Source organism: Chelonia mydas, chromosome 17 (genome assembly GCF_015237465.2).
Source record: "Chelonia mydas isolate rCheMyd1 chromosome 17, rCheMyd1.pri.v2, whole genome shotgun sequence".
NCBI lineage: Eukaryota > Metazoa > Chordata > Testudines > Cheloniidae > Chelonia > Chelonia mydas.
In genome coordinates, this window is record NC_051257.2 from 6,892,717 (window position 1) to 6,911,200 (window position 18,484).

Consider the following 18,484-nt stretch of genomic DNA (forward strand, 5'->3'; position numbering starts at 1 on the left):
TGGCAAACAGTTCCCTCCAGACAGTGCATTAATCTGCTGAAAGGTGATGCTGGTAGAGTGTCCCCTTGCTGGTTTGAAACAAGACCTTTCCAAATTTGCTCATGAACTTGGTCGGGGGGTTGTTTGTCTGATCGTTTATTTTTTAAGGGAAGTGAATTTTTAGTGCTGGTGGAATGTGCCAAATTGACTTCCCTAGAGACTGAAGTCCTCTGTCTACAGACACGGGTACAGCATAGGTGGTGGCAGTAAAAGGCCACACAGCCCCATGGCTGCACCTTAACCCTGTCCTCGCAATCTTAGATGGCCAACAGATGTGCCAGTTTTGGAGCTTGCTTTTGCACTATGGACATACCTTCTCCAAGAACAGAACTAAGACCTGTTAACCACCGACCCAGTTTGATTCACTACGAGCCTCTGCCGGATTTGAACGGGTGATGAACATTAACAGCAGAGCCCTTTTCACTGTGGTGTGGGGAACTTATCCCAGTAATAGATCATTGTAGGTGGGGCATCCAGAGAGATTTGCAGGGCTTCTTGCGCCTTTTGGCTCAGTTCTTGTGTTACCTGCTTAATATCTGTTTTGTGTTATATCTGAGAACTATACGCAGCATTATGTGCTCCAGTAAGTCTTTACCATCAACTGTTGTGACTCTGTGCCCATCTCCATGCAGTCTGGTCTACGGCATGACTGTGTGTGTATGTGTGTGAGATGTTTCCGTCTCATAGGTAATGAGAGCTGTAACAGAAAACTTCTCCTTGAGCTCAGGTGTTAGAGGCCTGTGTTGTTGTTGTTTTTTTTTTTAAACTAAAGGACAAGGCTTCTACTCCTAGCCCTCAGGTGTGTGCAGGTGGTTTATCTAGGCATTGTGTTGGCCTTTTACAGTACATGGATTTGTTACACTGCTTCTATTGCAAGACCAGTCCCCTTGTGCCAAACTTACCTCTAGTCTGAACGTGGGTATTTTGGTTCAGGCACAAGTTACAAAAAGCAGGAATGTTGAGACAGATGGGTTTATGACTGCAAATACAGGAAGCAGTGTCTTCTTTAGAATTAAATGATAGGTAGGGGACTTCGCTGCATGACACGCAAGTTCCCTTTTTCAGTGCTGTATACATCAATGTCTTTTTCTTTTTAGACAACCTCATAAATTCTACGCAGGTTAAAAATTACAGCCCTGTATCTGGGTGAATTGTACAGGCTGTACCATGCCTAAATACCTTTAAAAGTTTGAGCTTTAGTCTCTCTGTGCCTCAGTTCCCTATCTCAAAAATGGGAATAATAGTACTTCCTTCCCTTACAGGCGTGCCATGAGGATATGTGAAAGCTATGTGCAAGATTTTGAGATGCTCTGATATAGCAGTAATGGAAGTCATATAAGTACCTAGATTAGATAGATAAATTTTAAGTTTTCCTTCTCTTGATCTCTAAATCTATTTTTGGAAAATTCTTGATGAAGTATAAGTGTGATTCTTGTCAGTTATAATAATTACTATTATTTATCAAGTGCAGGTAGTATAATAATTGCAAACTGTAATATTCCAGAAAATGTTTTTTTTTTGTTTTTTTTTTTTTCCTTTTAAGGCTGTCCATGTCCAGGAGATGAAAAGGAAAAAGGAGTTTATTCACAGGGCCTGCCAAGGCCATTTTAGTGGATGTGCAGAGCCCGGAGGAGATTTTCAGGAGGAGTCTTTGGCTCTGTAAATTGGCTCCCATTGAAATCTGTGGGAATTTTACAAGATTGGGCCCTTGATCTAGTCAGACTTGGGGTAGAATTTTCAGAAGTGCCTAAGTGACCTAGGAGCTTAAGTACCATTTTTCAAAAGTGGCTGTCAATCTGGCCCTTAGTCTAACAATGACTAACAATGCTGATAGGTGTCTAGAGGGAATTACAAAACTGCTCGTACAATTTAGACACCTAACTCCCACTGAAAGTCAATGGAAATCAGGCACCTAATTCACACAGTTGCTTTTGAAAATCTCACCTATCTGTGTCTTTAGGTGCCTAAATATCATTTTAAATGTGGCCCTAAGTCATCCTAACTTTCAGTCAGATGAAGGGTTTTTCTACACATGGAGTTATCCCCAGTTAGCTCTGTGTGTGGACACTCCTATTCTGGAACAAGAGTACTTGGTTCCTGTTCATCTTAATCCACTGGGTTAATCGGTAGAGTTCATCAGGAATAATTCCATGTATAGACAAGCTCATGCATGCCTACATAACTTTTAAAAATGGAACTTACACTCCTCAGTAACTTAGGCACATTTAGAAAATGTTACATGTGAGAACTAGATTAGTATAGCCTTGGGTCATGTGCTACTTTGGCTGTGCAAGGTTTTCGCTTCCTTCTTTTGCTTCTCCATCTGTGGCTTGTAGCTAATGTCATTCTGTTAACGGGCTGCTGAACAATGACCTGAGACATTAAAGCCTGATCATCTTGGATTCAAATTCCTGCTGAGGGCCACACATTTATGGCTAGAACATTTTCAGTTAACTGAAAAATTAGGACACAGAAATTCTAGAGTGGGACGGGATGGGGGAGGGGCAAAACCTTCTGTTTTGAAAGAGTCCCAGCAAAAATGTTGGAAAGAGATTATACACTCGACTCTTGTCTTCCTATCCAAAGAGGAAGGCTTTAATCCACATTAATTAAAACAAAAATTGGGTAAATAGGCTCCTTGTTTTTACTACCCCCTTTGCTGAATATTCCTTCTTTGCAGGCCTGCTGGATCTAGATTGAAATGCTGAGTAGATGTGTATTCTTGTGTCAAAACCGTGCTGGAGGTCATGGCAAGCAGGAATGGTATGTTCTTCCTTAATAAGACCCAGCCTGCTCTTTGCCTTTCATAATTTGGGACAGGATATTTGCTGCCCACAGTTTGTTAAAAAATATTTTTAATAGAGTGAGGGGATGGTTGGAAAAAATAGTTATTGTATGTTGGGCCTGTGGAATTTCATAGCAAGAAAGGTCTTGGGGCTCAAGCATAAAATGGTGAGCCAGACCTGGGTTGTGTTCCTATTCCTACCACTGCCTTCCTGTGTTTCCATGGGCAAATCACTTAACCTCTCAGTGCTTCACTTTCCCTATATGTAAAATAAGCATAAACGACTGGAGGGATAACACTGGGTGATGTGACGTGCAACAGAGACACAAAATATTGTCTTACTCATCACATTGCAGTGCTGCATCTTCTCCTATAACTTCAGGAACAGTTTTTGCGCATTTATTTAAAATCACGGTGAAATTCTGCAGTCTTCAGACAGGCACGTCTCCCGTTGGTGTCAGTAGAAGTTTTGCCTGAGTAAGGACTTGCAGAATTTGTCTTAGATGTTTTACAAACTGCTTTTTGGTTTCAACACAAAACCCAGGATGCATGATATCCCTCATAGGACAAATTCTGACATGCCTTGTGCTAACGTATATGGACAAAACTGTGCATGACTTTCCCATAAAGTGGACCCCTCTCAGGAAGCCCGCCTAGGTGCGATTCTACCCAGATCCTGGCAGATAGTATTACTGTCACTCATTATTTGTATTACAGCAGCACGTAAAGGCCACAACTGAGACCGAATAACATTATGCTTGACACTGTACTGATATATAGTAGGAGATGATCCCTGCCCCGAGGTGCTTCCATACGAGGTGTGAGAGGCTAGTTGTGCATGTGCCCTGCACTTCCATCTGCACAGAGAGAAAAGGGGGTGTCTTCAGGGGGAAAGTGAGCATGCTTAGCTCCATTGCACACATCCTGCAAGCTTGACCCCAGTGACATGCTGTTCAAAACTCTATAGTCCAAGCTCTCTCTTGGTGCCACTGGGCATTTTGAGAGTATTGGGCCTTCCACGGTTGGGTGTCACAGTTTCATAGTGAATGTTTCAATGTAAGACCAAGACTGACGGACTCTCGTTAAATTATTCAGCGCTGGGTGGCTCAATATTCTAACACCTAAGCTAATGTATACCAGAATGTAGCACTTAAAAGTCATGTGACACTATGGACCTAAAGGGTTTGATGTTGGAAAGTGACCTCTTGCACCCATAAACGTGCTACTTTACATTCTCATTTGTCTAGCTAAATAAATTATAGTTTATTGGGACTGTTTTTTGTCTGCAAACTTCCTGCAAGCATTCCTGAGCTCTGGTCTATCGGTAATAAAAAGGCCGTAATTTCCTATCTCTTTATATCAGTTTGCTGACCGTAAGAATGGTTAAAGTCACAAGATGATCTTTCTGGTGCCATATATCTTCTGCATGGTACAGTATATTCCTGCAACATAAAATATGGCATTTAAAACAAAGTAATCAGCAGGTTGACTGATGGCTGGGCAAGTGGCCTGTTAGAGATCAATTCAATCTCATTTAAAAAAAGACTGAAAGCTGCAAATTATGCACATAGCTAGTCCAAGTAACCATGTGTTCCTAGAACCACTGTCCTGGTCTTTCACCTCCTGCCAATGACCTCTATTGCAGGCTATGACCCACCTGTTGTCTCATGTTTCGAATTAGACTGCAAAGTCTTTGGGGTGGGGACTGACCTTTTTTTTTTTTTTTTTTGATGGGTTTATACAGCACCCAGCACAATGATGGTTCAGCCTGACTGGGGCCTCTGAGTGCTCCTGTAATATAAATAAATTCTTAGATTTAGAAGAGAGCTAGCGAGAGAGAGGCCTGATCCAAAGGCCTGACCTGTATTTTTTTCTTGTCTTGCCACAACAAAATTTGGAAATTAAATATATCAGCAAACTCTTTCCCATTTTAAAAATTCAAATAATATTTTTAAATTAGGCTAATGATTCACTTGAAAACCTAACGGACCTCAAGACAATTTTTTCTTTTATAGTGCTCATAAGAGACGGCGTTGTTTAATGGTTATCGTGTGGGGGCTGAGTGTCACGGCTTCTGGGTTCTACTCCCTGTTTGGAAATTGACTTGGTGTGGGACAACTAGGACCTGATTTTTCAGAGGTGCAGACAACCCACAACTCCAGCTGAACACCAAGGGATCAACATGTCTGAAATCGGACCCTAATTGTTTCAGGCTGGCACTCAAGAACTGGGGCACCCACTAGTAGTGGACATTTTAAAAAAAACATGCCTCTCCAAACTTCTGTCTCTCACTTTATCGGTAAAATGAGTACACTAATACTTGCCTGCCCCACAGAGGTAACAGGAAGCTTAATTAATGTTTATAAAGCACTGTGATATCCTGGGGGGAAAGGTGATACAGAAGAGCAAAATATTGTTATTACTTGGCATTTGTTTTCACGCTATATAATATAATAATACCTACCTCTTATATAGTGCTTTTCATCAGTAAGTATCAAACAGCTAGATATAAATCAGTTACTTTCTGGTAACAGGTACACATCTGAACCTGTTGAGCTTCTGGCCAAGGGAAGATGGAAGGAAGGATGTTCTAATGGTTAGGACCCTAGCCTGGGACTTCAGTGACCTAGGTTCAATTCCCTGCTGTGCTACAGACTTCCCCGGTGACCTTAAGTAAATCACTTAGTCTTTCTGTGCTTTAGTTACTCATCTGTAAAATGAGGACAGTAGTACTTCCCTACTTCTCAGCGGTGTTGTGAGGCTAAATAAAGATCACCAGATGCTCTGGTAATCATAGGACTGGAAGGGACCTCGAGAGGTCCTCTAGTCCAGTCCCCTGCGCTCATGGCAGGACTAAGTATTATCTAGACCATCCCTGAGAAGGTGTACGTCTAACCTGCTCTTTACAGTCTCCAATGATGGAGATTCCACAACCTCCCTGGGCAATTTATTCCAGTGCTTAACCACCCTGACAGTTAGGAAGTTTTTCCTGATGTCCAACCTAAACTGCCCTTGCTGTAATTTAAGGCCATTGCTTCTTGTCCTATCCTCAGAGGTTAAGAAGAACATTTTTTCTCCCTCCTCCTTGTAACAACCTTTTATGTATTTGAAAACTATTACCATGTCCCCTCTCAGTCTTCTCTTTTCCAGACTAAACAAACCCAGTTTCTTGAATCTTCCTTCATAGCTCATGTTTTCTAGACCTTTAATCATTTTTGTTGCTCTTCTCTGGACTTTCTCCAATTTGTCCACTTCTTTCCTGGACACAGTACTCCAGTTGAGGCATAATCAGCACCGAGCAGAGCGGAAGAATTACTTCTCGTGTCTTGCTTACAACACTCCTACTAATACATCCCAGAATGATGATCACTTTTTTTTTGCAACAGTGTTACACTGTTCGCTCATGGGGAGGCCCAGGATAGATGTTCAGCTCTGGCAGAGTAGGTGGTCCCCAATCTAGCATAGCTTTCATTCTCAGCTTTAAACCATTCCTTATATATATTTTTGAAAGTTCAAAACTCTCTTGCAAAAAGCTGAAAAGATAGAAGTCTGGCTTCCTCTACATAAACGCATAATAAATCAGCACTCGCTACTATTTCACTAGTATCTCCTTTAATCTAATAATATCGGATGGATTTTTAAAATTTTATTTGGCAAATCCAATAGAGAATTAAGAAGATCCCTGAGCTTTTCACAAAGAAGCTATTTATGCTCTGTTTGATATTACTCTTTAATTAGGCTATCACTTCACATGATATTTCACCCCAGAACACTAGATTCCCAAGAGACTTAAGATAACGTTTTCAAAAGTGTTAGCTTCACTTTGGAGCCTCAGTTCCATTGAACTTAGGTGCTTTTGAAAAATTTACCCTTAATAACTTTACTGCTGCTGGTCCCACTATTCTCCCCTTTTGTTTGACTTGTACATCAGTGGATGCAGTGGATCTAGCTAGATGCTGACAGGAACTGCTGCCCCTCGCGGTATTGCCAGGGAGGTAGTGATAGTGGCAGAGATAGTAAAAGAGGACACAGCAAAACAACATGCCAACTGCTTGGACGATGAAGTCGTAAGAGGACAAACAAGAGTGTATAGACAAGCACTAACACACAACTTTTTGTTGGTCACACTTTGCACTGAGTATGTTTATAAAGGGTTAATATAGCATGAATAGATTTTTTTTTTTTTTAATAAAGGGTTGATCAACTGTTGTAGAGTCAAACAGGTCGATAGTTTGCTTATAGCCATTCATAACACCTTGGCTGATGTTCTTATAACCCTCTATAATGCATACTATTTACATTTGTAACATGCTTACAACACTTATTAAGCCTTTATCAACTTTATAAAGGCATCCTTAATATAAAGGGGGATTATTTTGGTTTCTTTTTCATGTCCATCCAGCATTTTCATATGGATTTCTTACCTTGGGTTTCCAGTTTGCTGAATGTTGTAAAATGCTGGCAGAACTATTGTGATTCACAGATTCATAGATTTTTAAGGACAGAAGGGACAATTTTGATAATCTAGTCTCTGACCTCCCATATAACATAGTCCATAGAAATTCACCGATGCTAGGAATTCCTGCATCAAGTCCAAAACTGCTGTTGGAGTTACAGTGTAGCGACATTACCATTTCACTGTAATAGATGCTTATTTTGAATAAAAATTAATCTTATGATTATAGAATAATGATGCAGACTCATGACTTGGTGCATCATCAGCTGATTTAAAATTATTCTGTAATTATTCTGTTCTATAAACTTTTCGGTATAACCCAATTTGGTTATTTTGCTCACAGGAAACTTGCACCAGTGGGTCCTCATTTTGGACAGCCAAATAACAGCATAAATATTTCAGCAGGTCCTCTGTCCAGAAGGTTTCCTTGTGATAAAAAGAGAGGGCTGTATATAAAAAAAAAGATATAATTTATGGACCAAAAGCAGCTGTTTGGGTATAAAAAGGTACCTGTGTTTGTGTACCAATGCAAATTCACATATTGATTCACTGTTTGCATTGGCTGACATGATGTAAAAAAAAAAAAAAGACAAGAAAGCCATCAGACTCAGCAAAAACTTTCTAAGGGAGGATTATGTGAATATTTGCCCTTTTGTGGTACTCCCAGAGAGCTCTGATACTGTCCCAATTTCTTCATTTTTCCCACTCACAATGTATATAGCGGTAGAACATTCTTTATAACAACAGTGACCTCTACTGTCTAACATGCGTTTTTATAATGTACGTTCCAACACCAGCCTTTTTCCAATTAGGCTGAAGCACTTTAAACCTGGTTCTTGAAACTCATATAGCTTTTTAAAAAAAATAGATCAGAAGGTAGTCATTAATTATACTGGTACCACATGGAATAGCCCATAATGAATATATACAAATACAGATGCTTGTCATTTGCCTTCTACAAACGTGTATCAGGACTAGATAAATACATATGATGGGATTTCAAAGCACCTAAGTAGCTTACGTGCTTAACATCCATTGATTTCATTAAGAGTTAGGTGCCTAACCTGCTTGGGTGCTTTTGAAAATCCTGCGAATAGACTAGACCCTCTTATTCAGTATATGTTTTAACTTAAAAAGAAAACAGTAGGAAGTGTTCATGATTTACACCATTGTAAGAGAGAGGAGACTCAGGCCCTTATATTTAGCTATTGGTCATGAAGCATTTTTGAATGTCCTGCCTGAAAATGATGTTTCTGTAAATATAGGTTTCAGTTCTGTAATTGGCTCTGTTTGGGCAGACCCTTTCACATGCATGAAGCCCCTCTGCAACATTGCAAAGGGGTTTGATTGCAGGCTTGGGGATCTATTGTCTTACCATGTCTGTCCTGCGCTTAGAAAAATTGAACAGCTACTGTTCAGACCAATTGCAACTGTGAGAACAACAGGCATTTAGCTACTAGATTGTTGGTTCTGTCTATCAAATTGCTGTTAGAAATTCCGATGTATTCCCTATGGAATGTATTAGGCACACATGAACTATATGTATTTTTGTGCATAAAACAATTTTTAATTTTAACTCGGGGATGCTGTGTTGTATGGAAGCTTTAATGGTTAGTAGCATTTCTGGTAGGTATAACCCCTTGAGAATCATTCTGAGATGAAAGTACAGCTCACAATTCTGTGTGAGAGGCTGGATTAAGAAATTATCAGCCCTGACTCATATCGGGTCTAGAAAGAGTCAGAAAATGGCTGATTTCAGTTAAGAACATAATACTAGGGGTCTGTAAACCATCCAGGATATGAGACGCTTTAAGATTTGCTCTGAAATGAAAGCTGGGCAATAAATTGGCATCTTTTTCTACAAAGAAATTGAATTGAAGACCAGGGCCCTGAGCCAGCAAAAGCACGTAAGCACATGCTTAACTTTAAGCACATGAGAATTCCACTGAAATCAATGGGACTACTCACAAGTTTAACTTTAAGCATGTTTTTAAGTGCTTTTCTGGATTGGGGCTCAAGACAGTGAAGCTAAAATATTGTTTTCCACATTTAATTTCCACCCAATGACATGCTCTGCTAAATATTACCATACTAGCATATCTATCTCTGTCTAATCTATCTATGAATCAGGGCCTGAATTCACATTAGTTTCTTTTTTTTTTATACCATCAGAGACTTTATAATTACTAATCTGATCATATAATGCCACTGTAGGCAGTGAATATTTACTGCTTGATAAAGGTTGCCGTAGGCAGGGGAATGATACTTTATTGAATATGTTTGCCACCTTTGGTTATCCTAGCAACCTGAAGGGGTTTAGCCATGCCCCTGAATTGATAACCAAAGCGCTTAAATGCACCAAGGGTTGAAGTTTAATCCATTATTAGGATGATATCGTGGCAACAGAAACTCCATCAAAAAGATAAATTTTTGAACTGCCGAGCAGGGGGGCAGTAATAGATCTTGTAGTATTCACTCTCATGGGATATAGGATATACAAAGCAGTGTTTTTTAGCAGTTTAAAATTGGATTTTCCACCATGAACAGATACCTGAACTGTTCTGTCAACAGCACTGAAATCTGGAGCTCGCATCTAGTTCTTGCACTGGGTATCCCTCAACTGATCATGAACATAATATCTGTGATCTTCAACTGTGCGGTCATCATTACCATATTGTCTACAAAGGATCTGCATAAACCCATCTTTATTCTTTTCTGCAATTTGGCTTTTTCTGATCTCCTCACCATCTCTTCAGGCTTTTGGATTTCAATGCTGTTCATCACTAATCCAGAAAGCACAATCTTTGGATCCAAAGATATCCTCATAGTTTATGCCTTTTATACTATGTCTATTCTGTCCACCATCTATAACTTAGTCAGCATTGGAATTGAGCGCTACTTGGCTGTGGCAGAAAGCCTCAGGATGAGATGCAGGGTTTCCAGAAACCAGTCGCTGGCTGCAGCTCTAATTAACTGGGCAGTTGCATTCTTTTTGGGTTGCATACCTCTAGTGGGGTGGAACTGCTTGCACAACAAAGAAAACATCTCTACTCTCTATAGCCCCTTTTGTGTTGACTACCTCATCTTAATCACCATCCCCAACTGTGTGGTGGCTTTTATTTTGCCTCTGTTCACCTACCTTAGCATCATTGCCGTCTTGAGGAAACAGAAGTTCACAGTGGGAGCGTGTGGACAAGCCAGTGGCACCTACAAATCAGCTGAAGTCCAGGTTGCCAGAACTGGTGTCTTTATCTGGCTTCTGGCACTGTTTTCCTATGCACCTTTTGTTGTAGGAGTTGTGTTAGATGCAGCCAACCGTCTGTGCCCCACTGACCTGTATCCAAGTGTCTATGTGTTTCGAAACTGTACTGCTATGATGATCACCATGAACTGTCTCGGGAACCCCATCATATACACGCTCCAAGTCAAAACATTGGGGAGTAAGCTCAAGTTTTTGAAGTGCCCTGCCAGCAACCGGGTGCAAGTCATTGGGAATATCTGACCTAGTCTGGAATTGCATATGACTAACATAACACATTCTGTCTGTCTGTCTATCTCTGCATGCATGTAGTTCTTCAGATGGACTATAGTTCTCTCTCGCAAAGCTACACTCAGATTTTAGCATGCCAAAGATTGGCCTACAACTATGGGTCAATTTCAGAACTAGGGAAAGTGGACAGCTCCCTGTTGCAACTTTGGCAGAGGAAGTGCTGGAACTGCTTAACTCTTCCATAGGCACCAACATCACTGATTTGAGCTCTTCAGGTCTTTGCTTTGTAATGCACCTGTGGAGAAATTCATACTGAGTGCATGTGGGAGCAAAAAACCCAAACAAGGGGAGCTTTTTTTAATGAGCAAAAACTGGCTGTGAACATTAGCCTACTTCAGTCATTGGACTATAGAAATGCAATCATCCAAATGGTCTGTTAGGTGCTTCTCTGGATGCACCCCTGTTTGTCTTGCTGTGGTAAAATAGCAATGCTGCTGTTTTGAAAGGAAAGAGTTTTGTGAGTTAAATCAATTTTCTTTACATTATTTTAATTTTACTTGATTATTCAGTTAACCCTTGACCCTGAACACAGGAATTGTGAGTAGCATTTATTTGTCTGCTGACCGTTCTGTGTATGCCTGATTTGTCTCTCTTTATTGGAAACATAAGATTTATTTTGCATTAAGAGAGAAAAACAAATCCATGGATACTATTTACTTTGCATTTGGAGATCTGCTTTTGCTGTGGTTGCATTACTACCAAACTTCCTTTTTTGGTATTGTTTCATGTTGTTAAAGGAGACTTTGTGTTCATTTACATGAAAATTTTCAGAAATAGTGGAAAAAATTAGTTTCAGCTATTTATTTATCATCACTTTTCTGTGTGCAAAAATTTATTTCTTTTTCTATTAACATAGCACTCACCGTAGTTTACTGTAGACCTTTTAATTGCAAAATATAGATGAATTGTGTCTTTTTTTGTGAAATATTTGTGATCCTATACTTTCTACCCTTTCATTTCTTCATATTTCTACATTTCACACTGCATCCACTTTAAAACTTGAACTATAACCTCAGTTAAAAACACACTTCAGTTTTACAATATCAAGACTGCAATGGAGTTAATCGTGTACCAAGAAAATTGTTGGGGTTTTCAAATAAAAAGAGCAAACATTTTATAACTGGTATTAAACTTTGTTCATCTGCATCTAATTAAAAAGAGGGAGGGTTCCCCACCCCCCAAAAATTGGATACTTGAATAGTTTATTTTTTCATATTTCCTTACGTAGACTAGAAAATGGAAAACTAATTTTTCAACTCTGCCCCTTATTGTTCAAAATAAACTTTTGGGATAAATGTTTTGGGGGGATTTTTGCGATAGAAGTTTTGAGTGATCTGAGGTAGTCCTAAAGCACTACATGTATGGTTGTGAATACAGAAATCTGCACTTAGAAATCCTTGTTACACAAGCTTTTGATCGAAAAGACTACTTAAATGGACATTGTCTGGTGTGTGAAAATACAGTAATATGGATTCATAGTCACAAAACAAACACACACATCACATGAACCAAACAAAATCATCATTTGAAAATCAGTCCTTGAATTGCTGGTTTGGAGTTTTGAAAACAAAGCTGTTTATTTTTATACATTTCAAGGTGGTTTTTGTTTGTGCTTTGGGTGGTTTTGGTTTGTTTGTTTGCTTTTAATTATTATTCTGAAACCTCTAAAGACTTAGGTGAAATTTTCCTTAAACATCATCAGCCTTTTATTCAGAGGGTCTGAAACAGCAAGTTTAGTTTACTATGATGGTAACATGCATCAGTTAAATTAACACATAGGTAAATTCAACATTTACATACTGGCAATTTAGTGTTTTATGGATATTGGTAACAAAAGCCATCTTGACTGTGACGCTAAATATGGAAAATCTGGGAGGTGTTTTTATATTTTTTTAAGCAAGCATTTAAAAGCCATCCATTACTTTTAAGGAAATGACAGTACCAGGTAAACAATAATGAATAATCATTAAAATAAATGATGTCCTATAGGTCAAGTAGGACAAATTCTCTTCTATTTCTTTTAAATATTACTGTATTCTTAATTGTATTTCAGAAATTACAACATCTAAACAGCTGTTTCTCACTAATTATATTTCAACCTGAGTTGTAAATCAGGAGATTATAATCTGCCCTTTAGTGGGTTTTGTTTTTAAAGATAAAACTGGGGTGTGATATTTATTTTGCTTAGCTGCATTAACAGCCATGTTGACCTTGGCAAGCTGACGTGTAGCAACCAGAATATTTCATTTACCATTTATCTATGCTGGTGATTGTAAAAGATATTGAAATTCTTTTAACAGCAAGATAACAAACAGTTGGACCCTAGCCAGAAAAAGAAAAGTTAATCTCAAACCTATCAATTCGCAAATAAAACTTTGTACTGTTACAGCCCCTTTTGTTCAGGCACAGTGCTGTTCCCACTAAAGTCAATAGCAAAACTCACATTGATTTAATTTGAAGGAAATGTGGGCTGGGATCTAGAAGAGTGGGGTTCTCTTTCTGGCATTGTCACTGATGTGTGACTTTGAACCATCACTTCACTTATCTGTGCCTCTACTTCCCCTCTCATGCTGTGTCTATTTAGACTGTAAACTCTTCACGGCAGGAACTGTCTCCTGCTCTGTGTGTGTTCAGTGCCTCCCACAGTGGGGCATTGATTTGGTTTAGGGTGTGTAAATATTGCATCAGTAATAACAGTAAGAAGCAGGAGAAGGTACAGTAATTAGGAATCCAGATTTGTTTATTTTTTCAAATTTAAAAAGCCTTCTGTCTAAGATACAGTCAATACTATATACACCCGGAAATATATTAGATCATTGACCTTAAATAAGACCTCATCCATATAAATTCCTCCGCCCCACTTCATCATGTTATTCAGCCCCCTCCTCATCGCTGCCCCTGTAAAAGCCTGGTAAAACAGAAGACCCTTACGGCATAGCCCAGGTTCATTGTATCCAGGCTTTGTTGGCTTTTATAGGGCAGAGTTAATATCTTAAGATCCATTCAGAAAGCTAGAGAGAGCACAGGTGTGAAATGTGTGTTCTGCTTGGAACACCACAAGAGGGCAGCTGCATTCCGCACTGTAAACTTGTGAGTAAGGGAAGCAGGATTTGCAAGTGGTCCTCTAGTTTCACAGGAACTGTAGATCCAGTGCTGAAAATATGAAGTAAAATACTCTGGATAGTTACAATATGCTTATCACTGTGGTACCTGAGTGTGTATTGCATTTTCCTCATCAGTGTGCTGATAAGCCTACAATGCTGCCTGTCACTTCTGTTGATCATTTATGCTGCAAAACAAATGCAAATCATAAATCCAAGGGCACCGAAACTCAAACTGCCCTTTACCAGGCTGCTGTTCGTGAGTGATCACGTGAGTATTGTGCTTGTGCTTTATGCCACCCAGACTGTAAGATGAATTCTGGTAACTAACATTCATTAACATAAGAATAGCCATACTGGGTCAGACCAAAGGTCCATCCAGCCCAGTATCCTGTCTACTGACAGTGGCCAATGCCAGGTGCCCCAGAGGGAGTGAACCTAACAGGTAATGATCAAGTGATCTCTCTCCTGCCATCCATCTCCACCCTCTGACAAACAGAGACTAGGGACACCATTCCTTACCCATCCTGGCTAATAGCCATTAATGGACGCGACCTCCATGAATTTATCTAGTTCTCTTTTAAACCCTGTTATAGTCCTAGTCTTCACAACCTCCTCAGGCAAGGAGTTCCACATGTTGACTCTGCGCTGTGTGAAGAAGAACTTCCTTTTATTTGTTTTAAACCTGCTGCCCATTAATTTCATTTGGTGGCCCCTAGTTCTTATATTATGGGAACAAGTAAATAACTTTTCCTTATTCACTTTCTCCACACTACTCATGATTTTATAGACCTCTATCATATCCCCCCTTCGTCTCCTCCTTTCCAAGCTGAAAAGTCCTAGCCTCTCCTCATATGGGACCCATTCCAAACCTCTAATCATTTTAAAAAAAGAAAAGGAGTACTTGTGGCACCTTAGAGACTAACAAATTTATTTGAGCATAAGCTTTCGTGAGCTACAGCTCACTTCATCGGATGCATTCAGTGGAAAATACAGTGGGGAGATGGGGAAATAGTTTTACTTTGTGTAATGACCCATCCACTCCCAGTCTCTATTCAAGCCTAAGTTAATTGTATCCAGTTTGCAAATTAATTCCAATTCAGCAGTCTCTAGTTGGAGTCTGTTTTTGAAGTCTTTTTGTTGTAATATTTTGACTTTTAGGTCTGTAATCGAGTGACCAGAGAGATTGAAGTGTTCTCCGACTGGTGTATTCCTCCCCCCCACCCCCGTTCCTCAGACAGTCTTGTCAACTGCTGGAAATGGCCCACCTTGATTATCACTACAAAACGTTTTCTCCCCCCCCCCCCCCCCCCCCCCCCCCGCTGGTATTAGCTCATCTTAAGTGATCACTCTCGTTACAGTGTGTATGATAACACCCATTGTTTCATGTTCTCTGTGTATATAAATCTCCCCACTGTATTTTCCACTGAATGCATCCGATGAAGTGAGCTGTAGCTCATGAAAGCTTATGCTCAAATAAATTTGTTAGTCTCTAAGGTGCACAAGTACTCCTTTTCTTTTTGCGAATACAGACTAACACGGCTGCTACTCTGAAACTAATCATTTTAGTTGCCCTTCTCTGAACCTTTTCTAATGCCAGGATAACCATTCAGTTTAACCATTAACTCTGCAACCATTAACTCTGCAAAGAAGTAAATGTTTGCTTTAGATTATCTTGTGGCCATTTAGGGGGTCCCTTCTCCCTCTACTTGTTTTCAGATCAAACATGGACACTAGCTTTCAAGTCTAGCACTCCTGATCACCTTGCATGGAACTGAGACTTGTTGATCAACCGGCAGTAACCTGCAGGGTGCTATTATCACTTGGAGAATGTATAATGTGCTCTACAGTGTCCACCCCTTTGCGGTGTCTTATAAAGGGATTCCTTCCAGAAATATGTCACTCCATGTAGCAGATTATTACCATAGCCACAGTACAGAGCCAGTGGGTCTCTCTTTTTCTTTTCAGAATCCCTATTTTTTCATAGAGAATTCATATTTTTTCCTACTCTGTCCCTCTCGTCTGGAAGAGTGCCTGTCCCTTTATCCATCTAAATTCCAGACTATTTCAGAATCTCATCTCAGCTAATGATGCCTCTAACCCTCTTCCAGGCCCATCCCTAGACCAACAAAATAGAGAGAGTGGGGGAGAGGGAGAAATGTATGAGTATTTTGTAAGAGGGTCCCTCTATTTCTCACAAGAAGCCTCTCCAGAGCAGGACTATGTGGAAAACAGCACTGTGAGCAACTCCCTCTTTAAAAGCGAGAGCAAAGCAACATGTATGGTAGTTTATCCAAGAAGGAGACATATGCTTTTGTTTGTGGATTGCTTTGAAAAAGAGAACAACTTTTAACCTTGTCTCCTTGTTGTAAACCACCATACAGCCTTAAATCCAATATACATATGAGAAGGAGACATACTATAAAACTATAACTTCTTCTTTTAAGAGATGTGATGGTTTTAACATTTCTTTGAACATGTGTGCTGTCCTTGTATGTATTTTGGAGTTAAGGCTGCATGGGACTGTACAGAGCCAGGGGCATGAACAACGAGTTGTAGAAGAAGGATAGCAATGGGCGAGAGTTAACACATTTTATATGGGTATAGACAGAGCAATAGAAGCGTGGTTCTTAACTATATGTCTGCTAGTTTTTCAGTACTTGAAGGAGATGTTATTGAAGTAACAGTGTAACCTTAACTAACATTAAACGAACTAATGTTTTCTTTGTGTCAATACAATAGATATTTAATGTTCCAAAAAGTGATCCATAGTCTGAGGTTCATCAAATTCACATTGATTTGTCTGTCTGTCTAATTTTCAGTTTCCTAGTGAACAAAGCAGGTCATGCTGATGTAGATTGCTTGTAGGTAATGTTTCTAGGAAGAATAGAATAGAATGAGCCCATAGTCTCCCAGGTAAAAAGTGCCAAATATCTGTTGAAGTTGCATGAATTTACAGGGAGATTTTCAGAGTTGGTCACCTGACTCCTGTTTTATGCCTTTGACAATCTCCCCTTTAGTTGACTTTGTAGAGCATTGAAAGGTTCGTTCCAGCAGGTGTCACTGTAGTCAACAAAAATATCCAGTCTGGATGTATCAAACTAAATTCAACCATCTAAAAGGGATGGGGGGAGGGGAGAGAAGAAGAGTGACTCTAAAAGGAGAAAAAAATTCTTCTGGGGCAGCAGACCTGACCTTCTCTTTTATGTGGGCCTCTAGTGTAACTAAGTGTATGTCTACACAGCCTGTGAGAGTGAGGCTCAGAGCCCAGGTTGACACATTTAGGCTTCGCCTACAGTTCTAAAAACAGCTGTGTAGACATTGCAGCTCAGGCTAGATCTCGGGCTCTGAAGTCTGGGGTGTGATATCCTGGAAAAAACTAGAGAGAGCTTTTGAGTCTGTAAAGATACTGGCAGCTGTAAGCTAAGAAACTGCTCAGGTTGTTTTTGGTTCTTCCTATGTTTGCGAGGAGTGGGACTTTGTACATTCCTTGTATATAAACGAGATTGCACCAAAGAAAATACCAGATTCCCTCAATTTCTCCTTCCAGCTGGAACATCCCCAGGGCCCTGAAATTGGGTTGAAAAGCTACAGCTGCATGCCCACCCTTTCTTTGCAAGTGGAAGCCACGCAAAGGTCTCAAAGGTAAGTAGAGTTATCATAAATTTAGCTAATGATAATAGAAACTCCAGCCAGGAGAAGAGGAAAAATGCTTTTGTTAACTGGAAAGCAGCTCAATATTTAGAAGCAAAGTAAAATGAGTTAATGGGTTCTCAGATTCTTACACCATGTCCATCACCACAGTACCTGAACTCATTGCAGGACTGAAAATAAAAGTGGTGAGGTGTCATTCCTTGGTCCTGTGGGAGTGAAGTTATGGGCCCATCCCTATGATAGTGCTGTCTCCTCAAGGCATGTGTGTCACCCTGTAATCTCTAGACAAGGTCATGGTTCTGGGGAGTGGCAGAGGCACGGATCTGGCGGGTGGCAGAGGGTTTTTTTATGTACCCTGGAACCAGACCATTCTGAGCCTTGAAAATAAGGTGTAAGAACGAGGTTTTTAAAGGTATTTAGGCACCCAAAGATGCAGCTAGATGCCCTATTGCTGTTTTTAAAACGCCTGTCTTAAAACTGGAAGCAAACAATTTTATGACTATTGGTGACAAAGGAGGAAAAAGGAGAGAGTTTTGTTTGTATTTTAATTTCTGGGAAGTGCTCAGCCACTCCTGGGGTGAAGGCAATAGAAGTAGGTTGAAGAGGTGGACATAGGAGGGAGCCAGTCGAGGAAGTTGAGTACGAGGGTGAGATGCTTCAGTCACCTGATGCTGTTCTATCCAAATATGTAACACAGCACCGCTGCACTCACAAGGTCAGGAAGGACAGGGTGGGGAGTGGTTCTCAGTTAAGGGCTGGGAGCCCTGGAGCCATGAATATAAGAGGGGCCACAGGGGCTCAGACCCAAGGACAGTGGCCAGTGCGAGGGGCCCCAGAGGGAATGAACAGAACAAGTGCACCCCTGGGTGGCAGGAGCCTGCATGTCTCTAGGGCATAGT

At 40.2% G+C, this 18,484-nt stretch overlaps 1 protein-coding gene across 1 annotated transcript in view; it reads left to right on the forward strand.

Annotated features, from left to right (window-relative positions):
* Window positions 1-18,484, forward strand: part of ZNHIT3 (zinc finger HIT-type containing 3) — a 39,326-nt gene that overhangs the window by 15,882 nt on the left and 4,960 nt on the right. Inside the window, exon 3 of the mRNA XM_037880343.2 lies at window positions 17,482-17,576. Coding sequence (XP_037736271.2) covers window positions 17,482-17,576 — 95 coding nt within the window. The remainder of the gene's footprint in view (window positions 1-17,481; window positions 17,577-18,484) is intronic.